At 35.1% G+C, this 21,841-nt stretch overlaps 2 protein-coding genes and 1 long non-coding RNA gene across 8 annotated transcripts; 2 read left to right on the top strand and 1 right to left on the bottom strand.

Annotated features, from left to right (window-relative positions):
• Positions 1-890: 890 nt before the first annotated feature.
• LOC108333377 (UDP-glycosyltransferase 92A1) lies at positions 891-2,509 on the top strand. The gene has a single exon (XM_017568801.2). The coding sequence runs from the start codon at positions 956-958 to the stop codon at positions 2,396-2,398; it is 1,443 nt and encodes a 480-aa protein (XP_017424290.1). The 5' UTR covers positions 891-955; the 3' UTR covers positions 2,399-2,509.
• A 1,088-nt stretch (positions 2,510-3,597) lies between these two features.
• On the bottom strand, positions 3,598-6,147 carry LOC108333789 (uncharacterized). 3 transcript variants are annotated; one of them, XR_008246122.1, is made up of 4 exons: positions 5,972-6,147; positions 5,750-5,822; positions 4,050-4,374; positions 3,598-3,850 (listed from the first exon to the last, which is right to left on the bottom strand). It is a non-coding gene; the product is annotated as an uncharacterized LOC108333789 (long non-coding RNA). The 3 variants fall into 3 exon arrangements; XR_008246121.1 differs by having other exon boundaries at positions 3,598-4,374; XR_001832596.2 differs by lacking the exon at positions 4,050-4,374.
• A 3,432-nt stretch (positions 6,148-9,579) lies between these two features.
• On the top strand, positions 9,580-21,427 carry LOC108333899 (pre-mRNA-splicing factor ATP-dependent RNA helicase DEAH7). Of its 4 annotated transcripts, none has more exons than XR_008246127.1 (19): positions 9,580-10,022; positions 10,355-10,393; positions 10,491-10,632; positions 10,767-10,979; positions 11,342-11,412; positions 11,890-12,103; positions 12,327-12,497; positions 12,609-12,754; positions 13,022-13,119; positions 13,421-13,529; positions 14,404-14,581; positions 14,678-14,907; positions 15,000-15,176; positions 15,560-15,631; positions 15,737-15,913; positions 16,125-16,186; positions 16,284-16,436; positions 19,118-20,837; positions 21,010-21,427. XR_008246127.1 is itself a non-coding variant. In XM_052870856.1 (18 exons), the coding sequence occupies exons 2-18, from the start codon at positions 10,388-10,390 to the stop codon at positions 20,715-20,717; spliced, it is 3,819 nt and encodes a 1,272-aa protein (XP_052726816.1). In that variant the 5' UTR covers positions 9,580-10,022; positions 10,341-10,387; the 3' UTR covers positions 20,718-20,988. The 4 variants fall into 4 exon arrangements, 1 of the variants encoding a protein (XP_052726816.1); XR_008246126.1 differs by having other exon boundaries at positions 10,341-10,393; XR_008246128.1 differs by having other exon boundaries at positions 10,314-10,393.
• Positions 21,428-21,841: the final 414 nt, after the last annotated feature.

Below are 21,841 nucleotides of genomic sequence, written 5' to 3'. Positions count from 1 at the left end.
ATATATATATATATATATATATATATATATATATATATATATATAAATTTAACTATTATACCATAAATGTTTTTATTATATTCTTATCATAAAAAAAATCTTATATTTAGAAACAATTTTACTTTATCATTGAATTATAAACTATAATATATAATAAACTAAGATATAATCAATCATAATTAATTATATTTTAAATTTAATTAAAATTTATATCACAATCATTCATAATGAATTATATATTAATTATAATTAAAATTTAAATGATAATAAATTATATCTTAATTTACCTATTTTTTTCGTTTGATAATGAATTACAACACTTTGTTAAAATAGATTACAATGTCCTATGATCCTAGTTACACGCATTGATAACCGATTATAATAAATATATAAACTTATGCATTTTTTAACGATTTCAACGTCATATGATCAAGTAAATTACAATTTATTATGATCTATTAATGATGTAATAAAAATGTGTGAAATCCACTACTTCACCTTTTTAAATTATTCAAAGTTAAAGTTATACATTCTTTACACAACTTCTTCTTTTCTCAAGTCGCATGTAAACTGCACAATTTACCTATAAACATGATTTTAAATATTTGTTTCCTGTTTCGATGAAAAGACAATCAAATTTGCATATAAAAGTAAAAAAAAAAAACCAAGCCAGAGTCAATTTTGACAGTCACTTGACCAAGGTTTATATATTCTTATTTGATTGGTCACAAGGTTTTGGTAATGGATTCATACACTACTCGTTTTTTATATTAACTTTACCAGTCAATAAATTAATATTTTATTGAAATATAATATTTTATTAAGAAAAGTTGTTATATAGCACAGACTAAAAAGAACCAATGCTGTTCAAACACGTAAGCACTTCAATTGGCCACCATTATGATGGAAATTGAGGGAAGAAGTGTGGAAGAAAGAACAGTCGGAAAGAAAGAAAATGGCAGAAGAAAAAGAAGAGGTGTTACTGTTTCCGTTCATGGCCCAAGGGCACATTATCCCTTTCCTTGCATTGGCCCTGCACTTAGAGAAAAGACAGAAGTACCATATCACCATTGTTAACACCTCACTCAACATACGAAAGCTAAGATCTTCTCTTCCACCAAACTCTTCAATCACTCTTTCAGAAATCCCTTTCAATCCCTCCCAACACGGTCTCCCTCCTAACACAGAGAACACCGACGCCATACCCTACAACCTCGTCATTCGACTCATCCAAGCCTCCACCACTCTCAAACCCGCCTTCACAAACCTCCTACGCTCCATCCTCCTACAAAACAAAAACCGCAGGCTCCTAGTCATCGCCGACATCTTCTTCGGCTGGACCGCCGCCGTTTCCAAAGAACTGGGCGCCTTCCACGTCATCTTCAGCGGCTGTGGCGGCTACGGCCTCGCCTGCTACTATTCCCTCTGGCTTAACCTCCCCCACCGCCGCGTTGACCCAGCGCAAGAATATTTCACCTTGCCGGATTTTCCCGAAGCGCTTGACATTCACCGCACGCAGTTACCCAATAACATCGCAGAAGCCGACGGCTCTGACGCGTGGTCGTTGTTCCAACAACAGAATCTCTCAGAGTGGGTCAAGTCGGACGGGGTTTTATTCAACACGGTCCACGGGTTGGACTCGGTTGGGCTGGACTACTTCAAAAGAAAACTGAACCGGCCAGTATGGGCAATCGGACCGATTATTTCCGCGGGGTCCGGTTCGCGCGGGAAAGGTGGCGGGATCAACCCGAAGCTCTGCACGGAATGGCTCGAAGCGAAACCCTGCAAATCGGTTCTGTTCGTTTGCTTCGGTTCCATGAACACCATCTCCGCGTCGCAGATGATGGAGTTAGGTAAAGCATTGGAGCGGTGTGGAAAGAGTTTCATCTGGGTTGTGAGACCACCAATCGGATTCGACATAAATTCGGAGTTCAGAGAAGATGAATGGTTACCCGAGGGTTTTGTCGAGAGGGTTCAGGAATCGGGGAAGGGTTTGGTGGTTCGCGATTGGGCGCCCCAGTTGGAGATTTTGTCGCATTCCGCGGTTTCGGTGTTTCTGAGTCACTGCGGGTGGAACTCGGTGCTGGAATCGCTGAGTCAGGGGGTGCCTATTCTGGGATGGCCGATGGCGGCGGAGCAGTTTTACAACTGCAAGTTGTTGGAGGAAGATGTTGGGGTTTGCGTGGAGGTTGCCAGAGGGAAGAGCTGTGAAGTTAAGTGTGATGATATTGCTGAGAAAATTGCTTTGGTGATAGAGGAGACAGAAAAAGGGATTGCCATGAGGAAGAAAGCTGGTTACGTTAGAGATGTGATTAAGGATGCTGTCAAAGATGAAGATGGATTTAAGGGTTCTTCTGTTAACGCCATGGATGAGTTCTTGTCTGCTGCTCTGTCCTGAAACAGAACATTCTGAAACCGTAATCCATGCTGCATTTTCTAATTTAATCAAAGCAAAATTTTCATGCCAACCAGTGTTGTCTGAGTTAAATAAGATATAGTTTTAAATTCATTGGCTCGGTAGACAAAATCGCAATTTTGTTTGTGTTGGTACTCTGAGATTGTTCTCTTACATGTTTTTTGTGTTTTGTCTGTACCAAGTTTTGTTTGTGATTGCTGGAGTGTCTAAATAAAGTAAAGTGTCTCGACTTTTTAATTCAGAACTAGGAATGAAAAATAAAGATATACGAGATAATCTTAAATAAGGAACCTTAACCTAACTACACAGAAGTAGAATACATTTTTTAAATATATATTTAATCTAGTGCTTACGGGTACACGATTATTAGAATGTGATGTGGCAGCTTGATAAATTTTTATTATATCTGTTATATATATATTTAAAAGAAATTATTCATAATGTTATCATAGGGGTAGACAGCTTTGCAAGGCATGGACCGGTTGGGTAAAGTAAAATGACTTAGGAGCTGTTCGGTAGTTGGACAGAATTAAAAGATCCAACCATTAATAAATAAATTAATTGATCATATTTTTATAAATTTTATAAATAGAGATTTAATTTCGATGTAATCTTTAAGCTTTGATAATCACCTTACTTTAGATAGAAAAATAATATGTATTTTGTAGGTTATCCCAACCAATCGATCATCAGAACAGAAAGAAACAAATATTCAATAAATACATGAGCATAACGATGTCTCGTCTCAATTCAGCATAAACACATAATATTATATTTTAAAATATTACATAATAAGAAATTATAATTGTACCCGTGTATCAATAGTTTAAAATTTATGTTATCCTACTTTCTAATATCATTGCTTTTGATATAACATTATAGAGGGAGTTGCGATTGTCATGTTTGTGTGTTTTAAATTATATGATATAAATATTTTATTGAAATAATATGGGATAAGTATTTTAATGAAATGGGTAATTCACCTTGATAAAAAAAAAAGTGTACCAAATTTACTATGCATTTACATTCTAGTCCATTCTTCATATTTTATCATATGAATTCTAAAATTATATAGGTTTTATTTTTCAACGAATTAAATGAAAATGTTTCAATTTGTATTGATTTTATAAAAATATAATATCCATAATGTGACGTCCAAAATATATAGAAATGGCATACATATAATAAAAACGTCATCATGCATAATATAGGAAAGCAGTCAAGAGTAATTAGGATTACAGTCATCCTTAGAATAGTGTGAAATTGAAAACTAGAGTATTAGAGTTTTTCCCTAAAAATTACAGAAAATTTAAAACTTTAAATGCACTAAAGTTCTTCAAAATAATATGAGTTCATGGAATAAAAGCTAGCAAATCTAAGCTGCAGCACTGCCGTCCCCGTCAAGAGCTGTTTCCAAAGTATCATCCTCGCCATCTGCTCCCACCCAAGTGGATGATCATCGCAAAAGAAAACACATACAACATGCACAAACACAAGCAAGCAAGGGTGAGCTAGATATAAAAAAACATGTTATTCAACCTCACATGACATGCAAAAGTCACTCAAACAAGGTAAGATGACATCACAAGACTTGTTACTTTATAAACCGACTCGTCCGGACTAGAATGATTACCGAGCTATGGCGGGTTATGCACTCGTGGTGGCCTCTACTGCTTTGCAAAGCCGTTGCTAATGAGTTTCACCCTACCATACTCACGAGGTTAGTCTGTTCCACGCCCTGAAGCATACTGGAAGCCTCCAAGACTAGGACCTCCTGCTACTACTCACCACATGATTCAATCCTCTCTACTTGAGAATGATTGATCATTGTAGTTTCAGGAAAACCCCCAAAACTGAGCTACAATGCAATCATTTTACACACCACCAGGGCACCACCATGTATCATCTCCTTGAGGATCATGGAATTACGTCCATAAACCATACTGTCACTTTGAAACCTAACCCAAGACATGAATAACCAGATACCATCATATTATCACAGTGAATCCAACATATCTCATACATTCACATACTTCCCACATAAATCACACAATACTATGCATTCCAAACATTCCACACACTTGATTCAATCAAAAGAGAGACAAGGAAGAGACAGGACCCAAAGTATTCGCACAGCATACCCCTTTAATTCGTTATGCGAATTAACTCGCTGAGGCCACATGCCTCAGGTCTTCTCGCATAGTACACCCAAGTCGCTGTGCGAGAGCTCAAACAGAGAGCACACCCCCAAACCTTCTTGCCATGCGCCCAACTCGCTCTTCGAATTAAATGGGCAATGATTCCATACCACCACCAGTCGCATAGCGACAGGATTCGCTAGGCGAATTTCACAAACAGAGAGCAACCCCATCTGGTAATTCGCACAGTGCACCAGCTCGCACAGCGAATTTCCCAGACCGTGAGCACCCTCTACAGGGTCTCGCTATGCGAGACAACTCGCATAGCGACTCTACATAATCAGTAGAACGAATTTTCTGCAGAATTATCTACTCAACCATTCCTTACCACTTCTAGACCTTTCTTCCAACTTCTAATGCCCCTAACTCATATTTCATACCTAGTTAAACTTGTCTAGGTGCTCCTAAAGTGACATTAACATGATTCTAAAGTAATCACTACCAAACTTTTCATTAAAACTCCAATGTTATTAAACTAAGGACCCAGTTTCAATTCTACCTTGTTGCTAATGACTTTACTCAGTTTTCTGACCCTAACAAGTTCTAATTTACTCGTCTAGACTAGCCCAACTTGCCCAATTGGTCATCGAAGAAGAACCCAATGTCTGAACGCATCAAACTCACCTTCGACGCCAGCACATATGACTAGTCATAACTGACTGGATCAGACCAGGGCTGCTCTATGATCAGGGATGTGCCAACTCAAGTTTTTAAGGTTCCTCTATCCTACCAACAAAGTGCTCTCAACAAGTCACAATTAGTTTATCTAAGTCATTTTAACTGTCCTATGGTGTTCTAGACTCCAGTTGCCCAATTTCACTACCTCACTACCTCAATTCCCCTAAAGTGACTTAGACATCTACCAATTTACTTAAACAGTGTATACTTACCTTACCTTCCATTAGATCACCCATTTAACAGAATACATACATCAAACATGCCCAAGTTCAGATATCCACTTCATATAAACAACTACACAGTCATTACTTCAAACATCACATGTTATACTGTTAGGTTCACATAACGCATCATACCCAAGCAAGTGAAATATCTCACTCCAAACAGCATACCAAGTCAGAGTATAGCTTACATATGTCTCATACAAGCAATGAAAAATATTTCTAACTCCCCTTACCTGGGTTTCTCCAAGCACAACTACTGAAACTGCCATAACAGTACCATTGACAACACAAGAACTCAACCTGCCCCTACAAACCACCAAAGTGGTGACCGCAGCAGCTTTTAGAGTTTGATTAGGCGGAACGTACGAAAACGAAATCCACTAGTAACATGCAAACAGTAACGTTGCATGCCCTAGGTTCAAGGACAGTGAAGGAGAAGGGAATAAATGACTTACCGATCGGAATGAAGATGACGTTCGGTAGAAATGAAGCCCTCTACTCCGCGGACGCTTGGGTAGCACCAAAATCGAATTCCTATGGTTCAAGGAGCTGGGAATCTAGAGAGAAGTCATAGAAAACCTTTAGGGCAAGGGTTTTAGAGAGAGAAAGGGAAAGAGCTCCGGAAAGTGAAAAAGAACTCTGAGAAACCCTTCCTAAGATTAAGCTGGTCTTAGACTGATGGGCTTGGCTGCCCCACATAAGGCCCAATGACCCCTTATTTATTTACAGGCCCTTACACATTATTTTAAATAAACTTAATTAAGTTTAAGTTCCTAATATTTTTTATAACTTTTAAAGGATTGTCTGTTAATTTTTTTCTAAGTCTTAACAGTTTATAATTTTTTAAATGAGTCTTTATTGAAAAAAATCTAATAATAAAATATCAATTGAAAACTTTTAAATTTTAAAAACTCGATAAACTACAAAAGTTAAATGAAACTTCATTTAAAAATTCTCAAATTTATTCAAAATTAAAATTCTGAACATTTTATATTATATTGAGGAAATTTGGACTGCTCGCAGTCTAATCGACCCAATTATCTTCTATAATAAACTCTTTTTAAAATCTTAAAATAGGAAAATAATATTTATTTCTTCTCTTTCATTTAAGGAAAAAAAATGATAAACCTTGAATAATTATAGAATATGATGATTATTATTTTTGGGAGGTTCATCTTTCCCTATTGATAAAAAATAAAGAGAAAAAGGGAAAACATTGAAATGAAATAAATATTTCATTAATAAATATTAAATTTTTGTTTAATTTTTATTTCCATTTAGGTATCGGACAAATATTCATACTCATATTTAGAAAAAAAATATATAAAAAGTTATGATAAATGAATATTCTTATTCACTTTCTTGTTATTTTAATATTAATTAATTAATTTTTATAAGATTATAAAAAATTATGTTAAATAAATATAATATTATTAAATATTCAATATAAAAAATAGAGATATTATTATGTTTTCAATATTAAATATTTAGAAAAAAATTATAATAATACACATTCTAAATTACAATACAAATAAAATTTCATAAAATCAAAATATTTATTAAATTTGTAAACGTGAAATCTTGAAAAAATTTAAAAATATTTATAAAATATATAATAGGAAAATAGTATTCAATTTAAAAAAAATATATTTCGAATGTCTTTTTTACATCAATTTTTAAATCCTAATGAACTTTTTATATAATAATAAAAAATATACAAAATCATACAAATACCAAATATTAAACTGATAATAATTGACATTTAATATAATTTTTTTTTAACTTTAATGTATATTAATAGTAATAAAAGAAATTTCATGAAAATTATATTAAGTTATTATATTCTATAGGATAAAAATACATAACAAATAAAAATATTAAAAGATATCAAATGTAGGTTTTAAAAACAATTTGATAAAGTATTAAATGAAATTATATAAATAAAAAAAAATTAATTAATGGTATGATAAGATGAACCAGAGAAGTTTTTCAAATAAAAGAAAATTAATAATAAAAAACATAAAAAAATGACTTTTTATTATTAATAATAAAAAGGTAAAGAGTAACATTTTTTTTATATTACTTAATAAATAAAAAAGTTATACTATTGAAAATTTAAATTAAAAACTAAACATTCTGATAAAAAAATACATAATAAATAACAATATTAAAAAAAAATAAAAGTATTTAAATGTAATGCATAAACATATTTAATTTACATATATAATTTAAACATGATTGCACATTGTAATAGTTAAAAAAAAAATTCAAAATTTTAATATATTTCATAACCACCTAAACAATAAGAAGAAAATAAATAAATAAAAAGTATGTTATATATATATATATATCCTATTACATGTTTATTTACCATCTGTTCCTCACAAACGCTTTGCCGCTCAAAATGTAAGCAATAAAATGTCATAAGATAAACATTTTTTCTATTCACCTGTGGTATGTGAAGATTTGAGAAAATTTAACATGAAATTCCATCTTCGCTCTCTTAATTTGATAATTCCCAATTTTATATATCTATAAAAACATAAATTGTTGGATAGATTCCAAGTAAAAAGTATTCAATTTCAAAACTTTGATGAATTTTGAGAATCCAATGAACCAGAATGAGGTGGATGTTATGTACTTAAATCCAAAGACACTTGCGTCACTTTACTCTATATAAAAAAAATAAAAGAAAGAACTTCTACGCAAGAAAAATATAAATTAACTAAATTATATTGTTAAAAATTTAAATTTAAATAAAATAATTTGATTTTACTTATAAATAAAATATTATTTTAATATTTTTTATTTTTATTTTTTTCTACTAATTAAAATATTTTTACCATTAAATATATTATTAATAAATATTATTTTATATTACTTCGGGACATTTTAATATTTTTAAATTTTTACTAATTAAATTATTTTTTATGAAGTTAAATCCTATGTTAATTTTTGCAAATTTTAATTTTACTTTCAAATTTACTTTTATTTACCTCTAAATCTCTTTAATAAAACATTCATCAACTTAATTTTAAATCCCTTCAAATCCATTTATTTTCCTCCTTCAAATTTAACTTTCAAAAGAACACATCTCATTTATTCTTGTTCGCTGTAAATCTTTACAAATTGCTGCATCCTATAAATTATTAATAAACGGTGACAGTTAAAATTAAAAATAACGGATAATTAGATAAGTAAAAAGTCACTAAATGAATAAACATATTGTGCAATATTGTCTCTTTTTAGTGTTATGTGAATTATTTTCATACAATTTTTAAAATTTTAAAAATCAAATATGGAAAAGAATGTGACAGTGAATAACTTTTTTGCTGACTTAAAATTTACATGACTTTGTGTACCCAACTTTTTAAATTAATAAGATTTTTATTTTTGTAAAATTTTAAGGTCTGCATTTATTATTTATTTATAAATGAATAATACATGGTTGGATTTTACAGTTAAATTCTCAAAATGTCAATGTCACGTATTTGTAGAAAAAAAAACAAACTTTCCTAACATAAACTGCAAGTGAATTTTAATCTCTAGAAATATTAAGTCCTATTTTTTTTTTAAATTCACAATAAATTGTCTTTTGTATTTAAAAAAGTTAGTAGAAAAATCTCACAGATTTCAAATCTAAAAAAAAGAGGAATTATACGTGTATCTCCTTTTTTTTTTGTCACGATAACAAAAGTAATAATTTTTTATCATAATTATTAAATGAAACTATATATAAAATAAATAATTTCCATAATTTTATAATATATAGTAAGTTAAATTTTAGAAAATATAAAATTTAAAAAGTAAAATAATAAAAGAATTTATATTAATAAACATAAATATAAATTTATTAAAATAATTATAAATTTAAAGATTAAAATAATAAAATAAATTATATTAATAAAGATAAAGATAAAAATTGTGTTTATGAAAAAATGATATGAAACCATTAAAAAACAATTAGTTTAGATATAGATAATTTTGTTGTTGTTAATTTTTATATTAAATTTTTAGTATTCCCATTTGCCACAGCTTAATTTTGCATAATACCTCTCACCGCGCTTCTTTTGGTGGTCTTTGGATAACTCCAAAGGTCCTAATTGTTTGCTGGGAAGGAGTTTTGAGTTTTTGCAGTTTGAACTCAAACTACCCAGAAAAACTTTAGTTATAGTTTCTGTTTTGAAAACTTTAATCAAAAACCAAAAACCCAAATCAGAAATCCAAATCGAAGATTCAAAAACCCTACTCGAAGACCCAAAGTGCAATCCGTAGCTCCATTTTTGCATTTCTTCTTCGTCTACCAGCTCTCCGAGTAGCGGTCCGCCGTTGCGTTCTTGCGGTGCCTCGTCTCGCCCTTCCGTCGCCGTGCCTTGCCTTGCCTCACCTCGTCCTGGTGTCGTGTGCCTTGCCTCGTCGTGCCTCACCTCGCCCTGCCGTCGCTGTGCCTCGCCTCGCCTCGTCGTGCCCCTGCCGTCCCCTGGTCTTCCGTTCTTTTGTTTTCAGGTAAGCTGGGCGCGTATTAATTTAATTTGGGGTTTAAATTTATTTTGAGGGTGTGGCTTGAATTTCAGATTGGAGCCTTTGTTTTTTTTTTTGGTATATTTAGATACAAGTTTTAATGTGTCCGGGAGTGGTTCAAATTCTAGTAAAGTCAATTTTGGTACATCCTCACGAGTTGAATTTTATATGAAGTAGACTTTTTCGAGTCGAGTTTACCGAGTGTTCGAGTGTCTTGATTAGGGTTTAGGGATTAGGGTTTTGGGAGTTGCTTAATTTTATTCTATTTTCATACAGTGGTATTCTTGCTAATCTTCTTTGTAGACTTTGCTGTGTAGAGTTCGTGACAAAGAATTTAACTAATTTACGTCATGGAGGTTAGTATTGAATTTGTTTTATTGCTGTCATCTTGCTAAACTGTTTCGAATTTTAGTTTGATCGGTCTTTGTTGTTGTTGTTGCTGGTTTTGAATAGGAAAATGGAGCTTTCTCTGAAGTGGTTGACATAAACCAGACTACCATGACACTGGAACCAGAAAAACCTACCAGTGGTGGACTCTATCTTCCTGGGAAGGATAGGGTGGTTTACGTGCCACAAGAGAGAAAATCACGTTTTGGTATTTTTTTGTTTTGATATGCATTTGGTATCACGAGTATTTTTTTGTTCTGTTGACTATCTGATTCTTATGTCATGTTTTACAATTTTTGGGTGCTGAATGCTGATGCTTTATCTTAATAAATTATCTAATAGGACTTGATGCCCTCGCCAGTGCGAAACGGTCTCAGTATGATGGGGGATTCAAGTTACCAAAAGAAAGAACCACCTCCATTGCAGCTTCTGCAGAAGATGAAGATAAGTCTGAGTTGTCTGTTGTTGAAGAAAGTGAACAGGGTGGGATTGTCAGTAGACACAGACACACTAATAGGAGATATCGTGACACTACCAGTGAAACATCACTTGCAGGTACTTTTTTTAATTATATGAATAATTTTCCTTTGTATTGTTGTTGCCACCTGTAGACTTTCATTAATGAGGTTGTGTGTACTGTTTAAAGTAGTCATCTGGAGGGTCATTCATGAGGAATTAAATTGACAAAGTGGTATATTCAAAGCTTTTTGGATATGTAAAGTGAGCTAAAAATGTAGTACAAATGGTATGGTATTTGTAAAGGAAATATCTTTTTGCCTACATGTTTAAAATGATAATTTAAATTTGTTTATGAAGTGCGTTTATTTTTTTCATTATATGATGGGATTTAGTTATTAGATTTAACTCAAGCAAAGCAAATAATGACCTCTCAAGGTTGTGTGGCTTTGTCGATGCAGAAAGTTCTGTGAGCGAAGATCACTATGGTGATACCAACAAGGTTCGTTCAACTGAGCAAGCGATCTCAAATGTAAGATTTTTTCTCTTTACCTTATATTTATTTATTTATTTTCATATTTGATGGTCTCATTTTAATGGCTTCGGGACAACATTTAAAGTGTCATGATGCTGTCCCAACAAATATTTAATTTGTGAAATAATGTTCAAATTTGTTGTCGGCTGGAAGGTTTGCAAAGATAAGGAAAGAAAAAATAAAGTAAGAATGAGAAAAACTTTTCCTTTAGATTGCTGTCTTTTCAGTTTGAGTGGCTGTTGCGTGTTGGTTTTCCTGAAATGCTTTGCAGAAGATGAAGAGTATTAGATGAGTGCTATTATATAGGAAGCTTTAGAAAAAAACTCCTTTTCTTGATCAGTGTGATAAACAATCAACATTATCATTTCTTAATATTGTATTTCCCTTTCACAATTAGCAATTTGTATTCAGTAAAATTCTCACTATTTTGATACTTTGCTGCATATATCTAATTTTTCTGTATCAATTTTGAAGGTTCCTCCATCACCTTCTGGATATGATAGGGAGGATCACAGGAGTGAGAGAAGGCATTCCAGGGATGATTCAAGAAGTGGTAGCGGAAGAGTGCGTCATCAGAATTACTATGAACGTAAGGCAGGATCTTATTCAGAAAGGGATTCACATAGTAGGTATGACCGTGATCATGGTAGAAAGCGAAGCAGATACGAAGATTCCAGGAGAACGCCTGGTATGTAATTATTATTTTTCTGTTTCCTCTAAGGTTTTTGGGATTAATCCAAGCATTGAAGGCAATACATATTGTTGACTTATCTGTGCTTGGAATACTAAAATCCTTTTGCTTCCAATTATATTGAATTGACATATAAGATACTTCTTTTTTACAATTAGTCTCAGTGCATTTGGAGAACTAGCTATTCTTTGACCAGGCGTTACCTATTTTCCACTTGCAGGCAGGTCTGACTGGGATGATGGCAGGTGGGAATGGAATGAAACTCCACGAAGGGACAATGTCTCTAGTTCTAGACGTCATCAACCTTCACCATCACCAATGTTTTTAGGTGCCTCACCAGATGCTCGATTGGTTTCACCATGGTTGGGGGGCAACACACCTCATTCATCTTGTATGTTATTTCAAATATTATATTTTTCAAAATTTTAATGCTTTTAATCCCTATTATTCAATTTTATGATGGCAGTCTGTGAAATAACATTTATGTTTGAATTGAGTGTAGTTAATTCATCTTCCCCCTGGGATCATGTTTCTCCATCTCCTATCCCTATACGTGCTTCTGGATCTTCAGCCAAATCTTCTGTTTCTAGACACTATGGAAAGTCGCATCAGCTTAATTTTAGATCGGAAACTTCAAATTCATTTCAGGTACATTTTGTATCTCATATGATAGTTCATTTGTGAAGTTGATGATTCTTTATAGATTATGCTGAACAAATAAAATAAATGTTTTCAGCATATATATATATATATATATATATATATATATATATATATATATATATATATATATATAGCAAAGTTCTGAATATCTTCTGTTTTTCTTCTTTCACACTAATTATTATGGATTACATTTTAGTTTTAACATGCATGCTATTTCATCATCTTATATAATTGCGATTTTCATGTTTTCAGGATGAAGTGGCTGATAAGTCTGAATTGGGTGAAGAGCACAAGTATGAGATTACTGAAAGCATGCGATTGGAGATGGAATACGATGCTGACCGAGCATGGTAAATTTAATTTGAAAAGTATTTTTCGTTGATATTGTTTTAAATCACTAAATTTGGAAATTGTTGTGCTATCACATACCAGAGTGCATAACAATGATACATTGTAATACTATGATGGTTCCCTTTTTGTGCTTGTCTTTTATAATTAATTGCTTGATGTTTTTCTTCACATACACACACACACACACGTTTTACCTTAGTGGTGATACAGCTGAAGCTGTAGATGATTCTTTTACGTAGTCATTATCGTTTTTAATTTGCTAAATCTGTTTTCTTTTTTAATCTTAATTATATGATGAAGGTATGACAGAGAGGAAGGTAGCACATTATTTGAAGGCGACAGCTCATCACTTTTTCTTGGAGACGAAGCTTCCTTTCAGAAAAAAGAGGCTGATCTGGCCAAGAGACTGGTAACTTTTAGAATTTCTTAACATATCTATCTATATCTATCTATTTATATATGTGTGTATACACACACACACACAAACACACACACACACACAAATTTTTCCTTGCATGTATCTGCACAATTTTTGGCATTTAGCTTCCTGCTGCTAATTAAAGTGTAAGTAGATGAACTACAGTTACTGGCCATAAGAAGATCTGATAAAATGGAAAAGCTGGCATGAGAAAAAAGTTCTAATCTTGTCTTTCTATATTGTAGTTTATAGAGGTTGCATGGAAAAATTTATTCGATGTGATTCTTTAATTTAGTTATGTTTACTTTAATCTCATCTAGCTAGAGATTGAAATCTATGAAAGTTATTCTTATGAGTAACATGATTTTGTTTGGATCCGTTATGTGTCTAAGTTTGTTGTGGTTTGGGAGCTAGATCGATATATTTTATGTTGCAATCTACTATCTTGGGGCTTTTGGGTGAATGACATTTGGGTATACACACTTGTTCAAGATAGTTATTCTAATCTATAGAGAGGAATTTGATTGTTTTGAATGTGTTGTAAGTATATTATACCCTATATAAAAATATACGTTTTACTATATCAGACACATAATGTGTATTTGATACTTGTTTTGTATCCAGTAGTCTCTGTATTTGTGAATCATAGAGAATAGCTATTCTCATAGTGATCATTATCTGTGTTTTAGGGGCAGTGTTTGCAACGTGCTTATGTTTACCATCCACATTTTTTCTTATTTTTGTATATGTTGAAATATACTTGATTTGGCTTATTTAAGAACCGTTTAATGTGTTGGTGCATGTTTTTTGGGGGCAAGTTGGTATGGGTTTTCTTATCTTACAAGTGTTTTTATCAATAATTCAGGTTAGAAGAGATGGCACCAAGATGTCCCTTGCACAGAGCAAGAAGTTGTCCCAGCTCACAGCTGATAATGCTCAATGGGAGGATAGGCAACTGCTGAGATCTGGAGCTGTTAGAGGTACAGAGGTTCAGACTGAATTTGATGACGAGGAAGAGCAAAAAGTTATTCTACTTGTTCATGGTAAATATTCATCATCTGACCAACTTTGACGTTGCAATGTAGTTGGTTGCTATTACTCTATTTTTTTACTAATTACCCTTTCCATGTTGGCCACAGATACAAAGCCTCCTTTCCTTGATGGCAGAGTTGTTTTTACTAAGCAGGCCGAGCCAATTATGCCAATAAAAGATCCAACATCTGACATGGCTATAATATCTCGTAAAGGGTCTACTCTGGTTAGAGAAATCCATGAGAAGCAGAGTATGAACAAGTCTCGCCAACGCTTTTGGGAACTTGCAGGCTCAAAACTTGGTGATATCTTGGGTGTTGAGAAAACAGCAGAGCAGGTATTCTTCTGGAAATCTGGAGTAGTTGTGTCCTTTGCTTTTTCTTTTCATGTTTGAAGACTTCATCTTATTTAAAATTTTGCAAATACTAGATTGATGCAGACACTGCTGAAGTGGGTGAAGATGGTGAAATTGACTTTAAAGAGGAAGCTAAATTTTCACAGCATTTGAAGAAAGGTGAAGCCGTGAGTGACTTTGCCAAGTCAAAAACCATTGCAGAGCAAAGACAATATCTGCCTATTTTTTCAGTGAGAGAAGAGTTATTACAGGTTGGTTTTTTCTCTTGGTTATGCATGTGCAGTTATTGATAGGTTCACTCTTTTGTAAAAATTTTAGGAACCTATGGGAATTCAATCTTTTGGGTTTATGTAAATAATGATCACTATCAATCACAGTCTAACTGTTCAGCATCAGGACAGGAATATCTCAGTCATCATAGTTTTATCCATCTTTATATCATGTGGAAGGGGACTACGATTGAACATGTCAACTTGATATTTATCATTATATGGTTCTGATGTAGCACAATCAAGTCCCTTTTCCTTTCTTCCCGTTATGGTTTTGCATTTTGTAATTTTTTTCATGTCCTTTTTCTCTCAGTCTTGGCTCATAAATGTTGGAACACTATTTTTTGTTGACCTACAATGTGTAGGTGGTTCGCGAAAATCAGGTGGTGGTTGTGGTTGGAGAAACTGGTTCAGGAAAGACAACACAATTAACACAGGTATTTTTGTCTTTATTTTCTTTGCCAATATCTTTTATTTCTATGTTTATCCAATCAAGAACAGAATCCCAGATAAACATCTTAACAATTGATTTTTCTGAACAGTATCTGCACGAGGATGGCTATACTATAGGTGGTATAGTGGGCTGCACCCAACCAAGACGTGTGGCAGCTATGAGTGTTGCCAAGAGAGTTAGTGAAGAGATGGATACAGAGTTGGGTGATAAAGTTGGCTATGCTATACGTTTTGAAGATGTGACTGGGCCAAGTACTATTATAAAGGTAAACCCTACTTGTATTTATTAGAAATAAATATTGTGCTTCATGTTAGAATGCTATTTTGTAGGTTCTTTTCATCATATATATTCTTTAATTGACATCGGGTGTCTACATCCTGTATTACGATGTGGGCATATAATGTAATTCTGTTGGTTCTGAACACATTAATTATGAACTGTGATATGCTCTAAACTTCTGCTGTTAAATTTTACAGTACATGACTGATGGTGTACTTTTACGAGAAACACTCAAAGATTCTGATCTAGACAAGTATAGGTATGAAAATATTAACAAATTTACCCCTTATGTTCACACATTATTGTTTGTTTGCAATAAAAAACAGTTATCAACATCTTGTTTGAAACTGTTTCAGGGTTATTGTCATGGATGAAGCCCATGAAAGATCATTAAACACTGATGTTCTTTTTGGAATATTGAAGAAAGTTGTAGCCCAACGCCGTGATTTCAAGCTGATCGTCACATCTGCAACTCTGAATGCACAGAAATTTTCAAATTTCTTTGGAAGGTAATTGTTGTAATTTGAGATAATATCTTTAGAATTTTCCTAATTAAAGGAAATAGATACATAATCTTTTATTTTATTTTATTTTCCTAGTTTTCCTATTTTCCTTTTTAGGTGATTTAGATTATTACAAATAGAGGGTATGAGAATGTATTTTTTATGATCGAGAATAATAAATGAGTCTTATTTTCCACAAGGTACCAGAGCTTGTCTGATCCGCTTTCGCTGTCTTTGCTGTCTGCCAACAGCCGGCTGCCATGGCCGCCGGCGGCCCCCTAAAAGTTTATTCTTTAACATATGTTTTTAATGGGCTCCAATTGCCCTAGTCAAGTTCTACCTTAGAATTCTAGCTTTTTCTCCAGCATTACCAACACGTCTGTCCTTCTGATAACAGCTACACAAAAGTGCTTCTAGAATATGGCCTAACTATAAGCTATACTTCCAGAGTTGAATCTGACCTAGCTATAAGCTATACTTCCAGAGAGTTGAATCTGACCTAGCTATAAGCTATACTTCCAGAGTTCAATCTGACCTAGCTATAAGCTATACTTCCTGAGAGTTGAATCTGACCTAGCTATAAGCTATACTTCCAGAATTTGTCTCAGAATGGGATTCCCTTTCAAACCAATAGCTGCACCTGTTGTTTAAGTAATGCCCATAGTTGGCATCTTCACTGACTTCCAATCAGAATCCTCGTTCACTGTATTCTGCTGTGCACCGTCGCTCTCCGTCGCTGGCCACCGTCCGCCGTCGACCACCGTCGCAGTTTCGACCGGTGACTAGCGGATCTGGATCGTCTCTTCAAGCGACGACCAACCGCGTCGGTTCTGATGGCTACTACTCATTCACGTGCCGCCACGAGCGCCAAATTAGTCTGATAGTCGTCGCCGCCATCGTTGTCATTTTCTCTAGCGAAGATAAGGGTTGGGTGCGCCTCAAGGAGCGCGACTCAACCCTGGTAATCCACCTCCCAAAAGCCTCTGCACGCCCCGCCTTTCTTCAGCTGGTCTCGGGTGCGTGTTCGTCACGCGCCACCCTCCCGGTGTCGGAATCACACTGTGTCGCTGCTGGTCGTGTCGTCGGACCTCCATCTCTGTAATCTGCTCCTTCTGATATGTCACTTTAACGCCATCATCTCGCCACTGTACTGAATCGCTGAATATACTTCATGACCCGCTCTCTCGACAGGGAGACCTCTTTCGACGCCATCACGTCAGTTCTTTCCTCTCCATTACGAAGGGTTCTCTACCTCTCCATTCGTTTCTGTTTCTCGAGCAACAGTGCTTCATTCCGCTGCTACCACAGTTGGCGCCAGCGCAGTCAGTCACTATCGCGACAGTCAGTTGTTGTAACCTCTGTAGTTTGTCGTTGCCGGCTGTTTAGCTAATACTTCTTGTGATACAGTGTTAAGTATCACCATTTAAGAGTAGTCCAGCAGAGAACTTTGGACCTCCAACCTGTCTTTGGCCTTTTGATGCCATCATAAATCCAATCTTTGGTGTTTTTGGTTTTTGCCAATGCCTTGTTGTAACAGCTCACTCAGAGTTGTTTCATGAGACCGCCCGCTGATTTGGCTCGTTCAATGTTAGGGGTTTCAGATTTGTCCCCAAGTACGGATTGGTTCTCACCAGTTCTTCCACCTTCACATTCTGTCATTGACGTGCATATGCCGTTCAGTCGTGAGGGGAAGAAAAGTTTCAGCCGCTGTAGGGTGGTTAAGTCCCTACAGGTAGGTTTGTTGCTGTTAGCCGCTGCAGGGCAGTTCAGTTCCTGCAGGTTTGTTGCTGTTCAGGACAGTTAAGTCCCTGATGGTTTGTTACTGTTCAGGACAGTTAAGTCCCTGAAGGCTTGTTGTTGTTAGGGCAGTTAAGTCCCTAAAGGTTAGGACAGTTAAGTCCTTGAAGGTTCGTTGTTGTTAGGGCAGTTAAGTCCCTAAAGGTTTGTTGTTGTTAGGGCAATTAAGTCCCTAAAGGTTCATTGTTGTTCAAGGTGGTTAAGTCCCTACAGTTTGTGGCTGTTAGCCTTTGAAGGCCTCCCATATGTTACTCATGGAAATCATGTTCTTGAAGTTTTGATGTTGTTCGCCACTATTGATGGCAATCCAGTCCCTGCAGTTTGTTGCTGTTTGCTACTGCAAGTTATCATTCATTTTTGATGGAAACCTCTCTCGTCCATTGCTGTCCAAGTTGAAGTTTCATGGTGCTAGTTCGCCCTCATTCATTGCTGTCCAAGTTGAAGTTTCATGGTGCTAGTTCGCCCTTGTCCATTGCTGTCCAAGTTGAAGTTTCATTGTGCTAGTTCGCTTTTGTCCATTGCTGTCCAATTTGGTTTATTGACGTTCTCTACAATTGAGTTTGACTATTCCAAGCTTAGTTCATACAATCTTGTATGATCCAAGGTTGAGGGGGAGTGTTGTAATTTGAGATAATATCTTTAGAATCTTCTTAATTAGAGGAAATAGATACATAATCTTTTATTTTATTTTATTTTCCTAGATTTCCTAGTTTCCCTATTTCCCTTTTTAGGAGAATTAGATTATTACAAATAGAGGGAATGAGAATGTATTTTTTATGTTCGAGAGTAATAAATCAGTCTTATTTTCCACAGTAATTCACTTTGTTATCTTGCATTGTTTCTTGTTATTGACTTTTGTTAGACTCAACCTAATTGTGGCATTTTTGCAGTGTACCGATTTTTCACATTCCTGGGCGAACATTTCCTGTGAATATATTGTGGAGTAAAACTCCAGTTGAAGATTATGTTGAAGGTGCAGTGAAGCAGGCCATGACTATTCATATAACCAGTCCTCCTGGTGACATCCTTATCTTCATGACTGGTCAGGATGAGATTGAGGCAGCTTGCTATGCCCTTGCAGAAAGAATGGAGCAAATGGTGTCATCTTCAAATAAAGTTGTTCCTAAACTCTTGATTCTTCCCATATACTCTCAGCTTCCAGCCGACTTGCAAGCTAAGATATTTCAAAAAGCTGAAGATGGAGCCCGAAAATGTATTGTAGCCACTAATATTGCCGAGACTTCATTAACTGTTGATGGTATCTTCTATGTGATAGACTCAGGCTACGGTAAAATGAAGGTGTATAACCCTAGGATGGGCATGGACGCTCTCCAGGTCTTCCCTGTTAGCCGAGCTGCTGCTGACCAGCGTGCTGGTCGAGCTGGTAGAACTGGCCCTGGTACATGCTATAGGTTGTATACTGAGAGTGCTTACTTGAATGAAATGCTGCATAGTCCTGTTCCAGAGATTCAGAGGACTAACCTTGGTAATGTGGTCTTGTTGCTGAAATCTCTTAAAGTTGAAAATCTACTTGATTTTGATTTCATGGATCCACCTCCGCAAGATAATATTCTCAATTCGATGTATCAGTTGTGGGTTCTGGGTGCCCTTAACAATGTTGGGGGGTTAACTGATCTTGGGTGGAAAATGGTTGAATTCCCGCTGGACCCTCCACTTGCCAAGATGCTTTTGACAGGCGAACTGTTAGGGTGTCTTGAGGAGGTTTTGACAATTGTGTCCATGCTTTCAGTGCCCTCTGTTTTCTTTAGACCTAAGGATCGGGCAGAGGAGAGTGATGCTGCACGGGAAAGATTTTTTGTGCCAGAGTCCGATCATTTAACCCTGTACAATGTTTATCAGCAATGGAAACAGCATGATTACAGAGGTGATTGGTGCAATGATCATTTCTTGCATGTCAAAGGTCTAAGAAAGGCTAGAGAGGTGAGATCCCAGTTGCTTGACATTCTGAAGACTTTAAAGATCCCCTTAACCTCTTGTTGGCCTGATACAGACATTGTTAGAAAAGCAGTTTGTTCTGCATATTTTCACAATGCTGCAAGGTTAAAGGGCGTGGGAGAGTATGTTAACTGCAGGAATGGGATGCCGTGCCATCTTCATCCCAGTAGTGCTCTCTATGGTATGGGCTGCACTCCTGAGTATGTGGTTTATCATGAGTTAATCCTGACCACGAAGGAGTACATGCAGTGTGCCACCGCAGTGGAGCCCCAGTGGCTGGCTGAGTTGGGACCCATGTTTTTCTCTGTGAAGGAGTCTGATACATCATTACTGGAGCATAAGAAGAGACAGAAACAAGAGAAAACAGCCATGGAGGAGGAGATGGAGAACTTGAAGAAGGTGCAAGCAGAGTTTGAGAGAGAAAGGAAACAGAAGGAGAAGGAAAAGACAGCTAAGCATCAGCAGCAAATCTCCATGCCAGGTTTACGAAAGGGTTCCTCCACATTCTTGAGACCAAAGAAGTTTGGTTTGTAAATTATGTTGATAATACTGAAATATCGGCAGACCGAGAAAGAGAAGGCTGAATTCTGATTGTAACTAGATGACAGAAATATCGACAGCCTAAGAAAGCTGCAGATTTATTGGATGGTGCAGGTACTTGACTGTCTTATAGTATAACTAGAGGATCTTAGATTTGAAATATTTTATATGCTGGTTTAAATGATATCTTTCTTGCATCCTTTATTAGCCTGTTGTGTAAAAATAATATCTTCAGCCATTATTGAAAAAGTAGACGGTTTCTATACCATTGCCTGTTTTGTTTCAGTTGAGGACAATCTTTAAATGAGGTAGCTGATAAATTTCTTTCGAGATCAGCACAGGACTGCCAGGACACTGTATTTATATTATGGAAAACAATATCCGAAATACTGATATACCAGTTTTGGTAATAGCATTGCGCTCGTGGAACATTGTCACATCCAATGCAAGTTTGTAGGGTTCATAACTGCAAAAGGCAGAAACTTGCCGTAGAAACAACTCATTATGTATTGTACTGATGTATTCGTAACTCCTAAGGTGCATGTGACCACGTCTAGTATTGATGACCTCGTGTTCTCCCCTTTCATTGTATTTTATTCATTGTTGAATTCCCAAGCATAGTACTCCATGCAATGAGAATTGAGTTTTAACTTGTACGTTATGGGAAAAAAAATACAATAACTCTTTGTTTTCCCGATTTTAAATGCAGAATATGTATCAATTAATACTGTGAATGGTTGTGTTTTTCTCAAAAGCAGGAAAAGGAAAAGGAGGTAAAATTGATGTGTTGGATGGTTGGATTCTCTATTTGTTTTTTCATTTTGAAGGTTGTGTTTTGGCTCTATTTTGTTAGTAGGGACTTTGTGGCATTGAATATCATTTTTAAAATTGTGCACAAAGGAAAGAATGATTTTCATCTCCTTTTTAACGATGCGAAGAAATGCGTCGAATAAACGATGAATTGAAGTGGCTATATTGTCGAATAGAAAATAAATGAAAAAGGTTTAAATGAGACAAATTTGTCAGATTGGCATGTAAACGAGCAATTACTTTCCCGTGAACTGCTTGTTTATGATTGTACATAACCTATATTATAATTTCTCAAAAACTAAGATTTT

The sequence above is a fragment of the Vigna angularis genome, chromosome 11 (assembly GCF_016808095.1).
Source record: "Vigna angularis cultivar LongXiaoDou No.4 chromosome 11, ASM1680809v1, whole genome shotgun sequence".
In the NCBI taxonomy this organism is placed as follows: domain Eukaryota; kingdom Viridiplantae; phylum Streptophyta; class Magnoliopsida; order Fabales; family Fabaceae; genus Vigna; species Vigna angularis.
The sequence above is the reverse complement of the archived record's forward strand: the minus strand, read 5'-3'. Positions and strand labels throughout refer to the sequence as shown.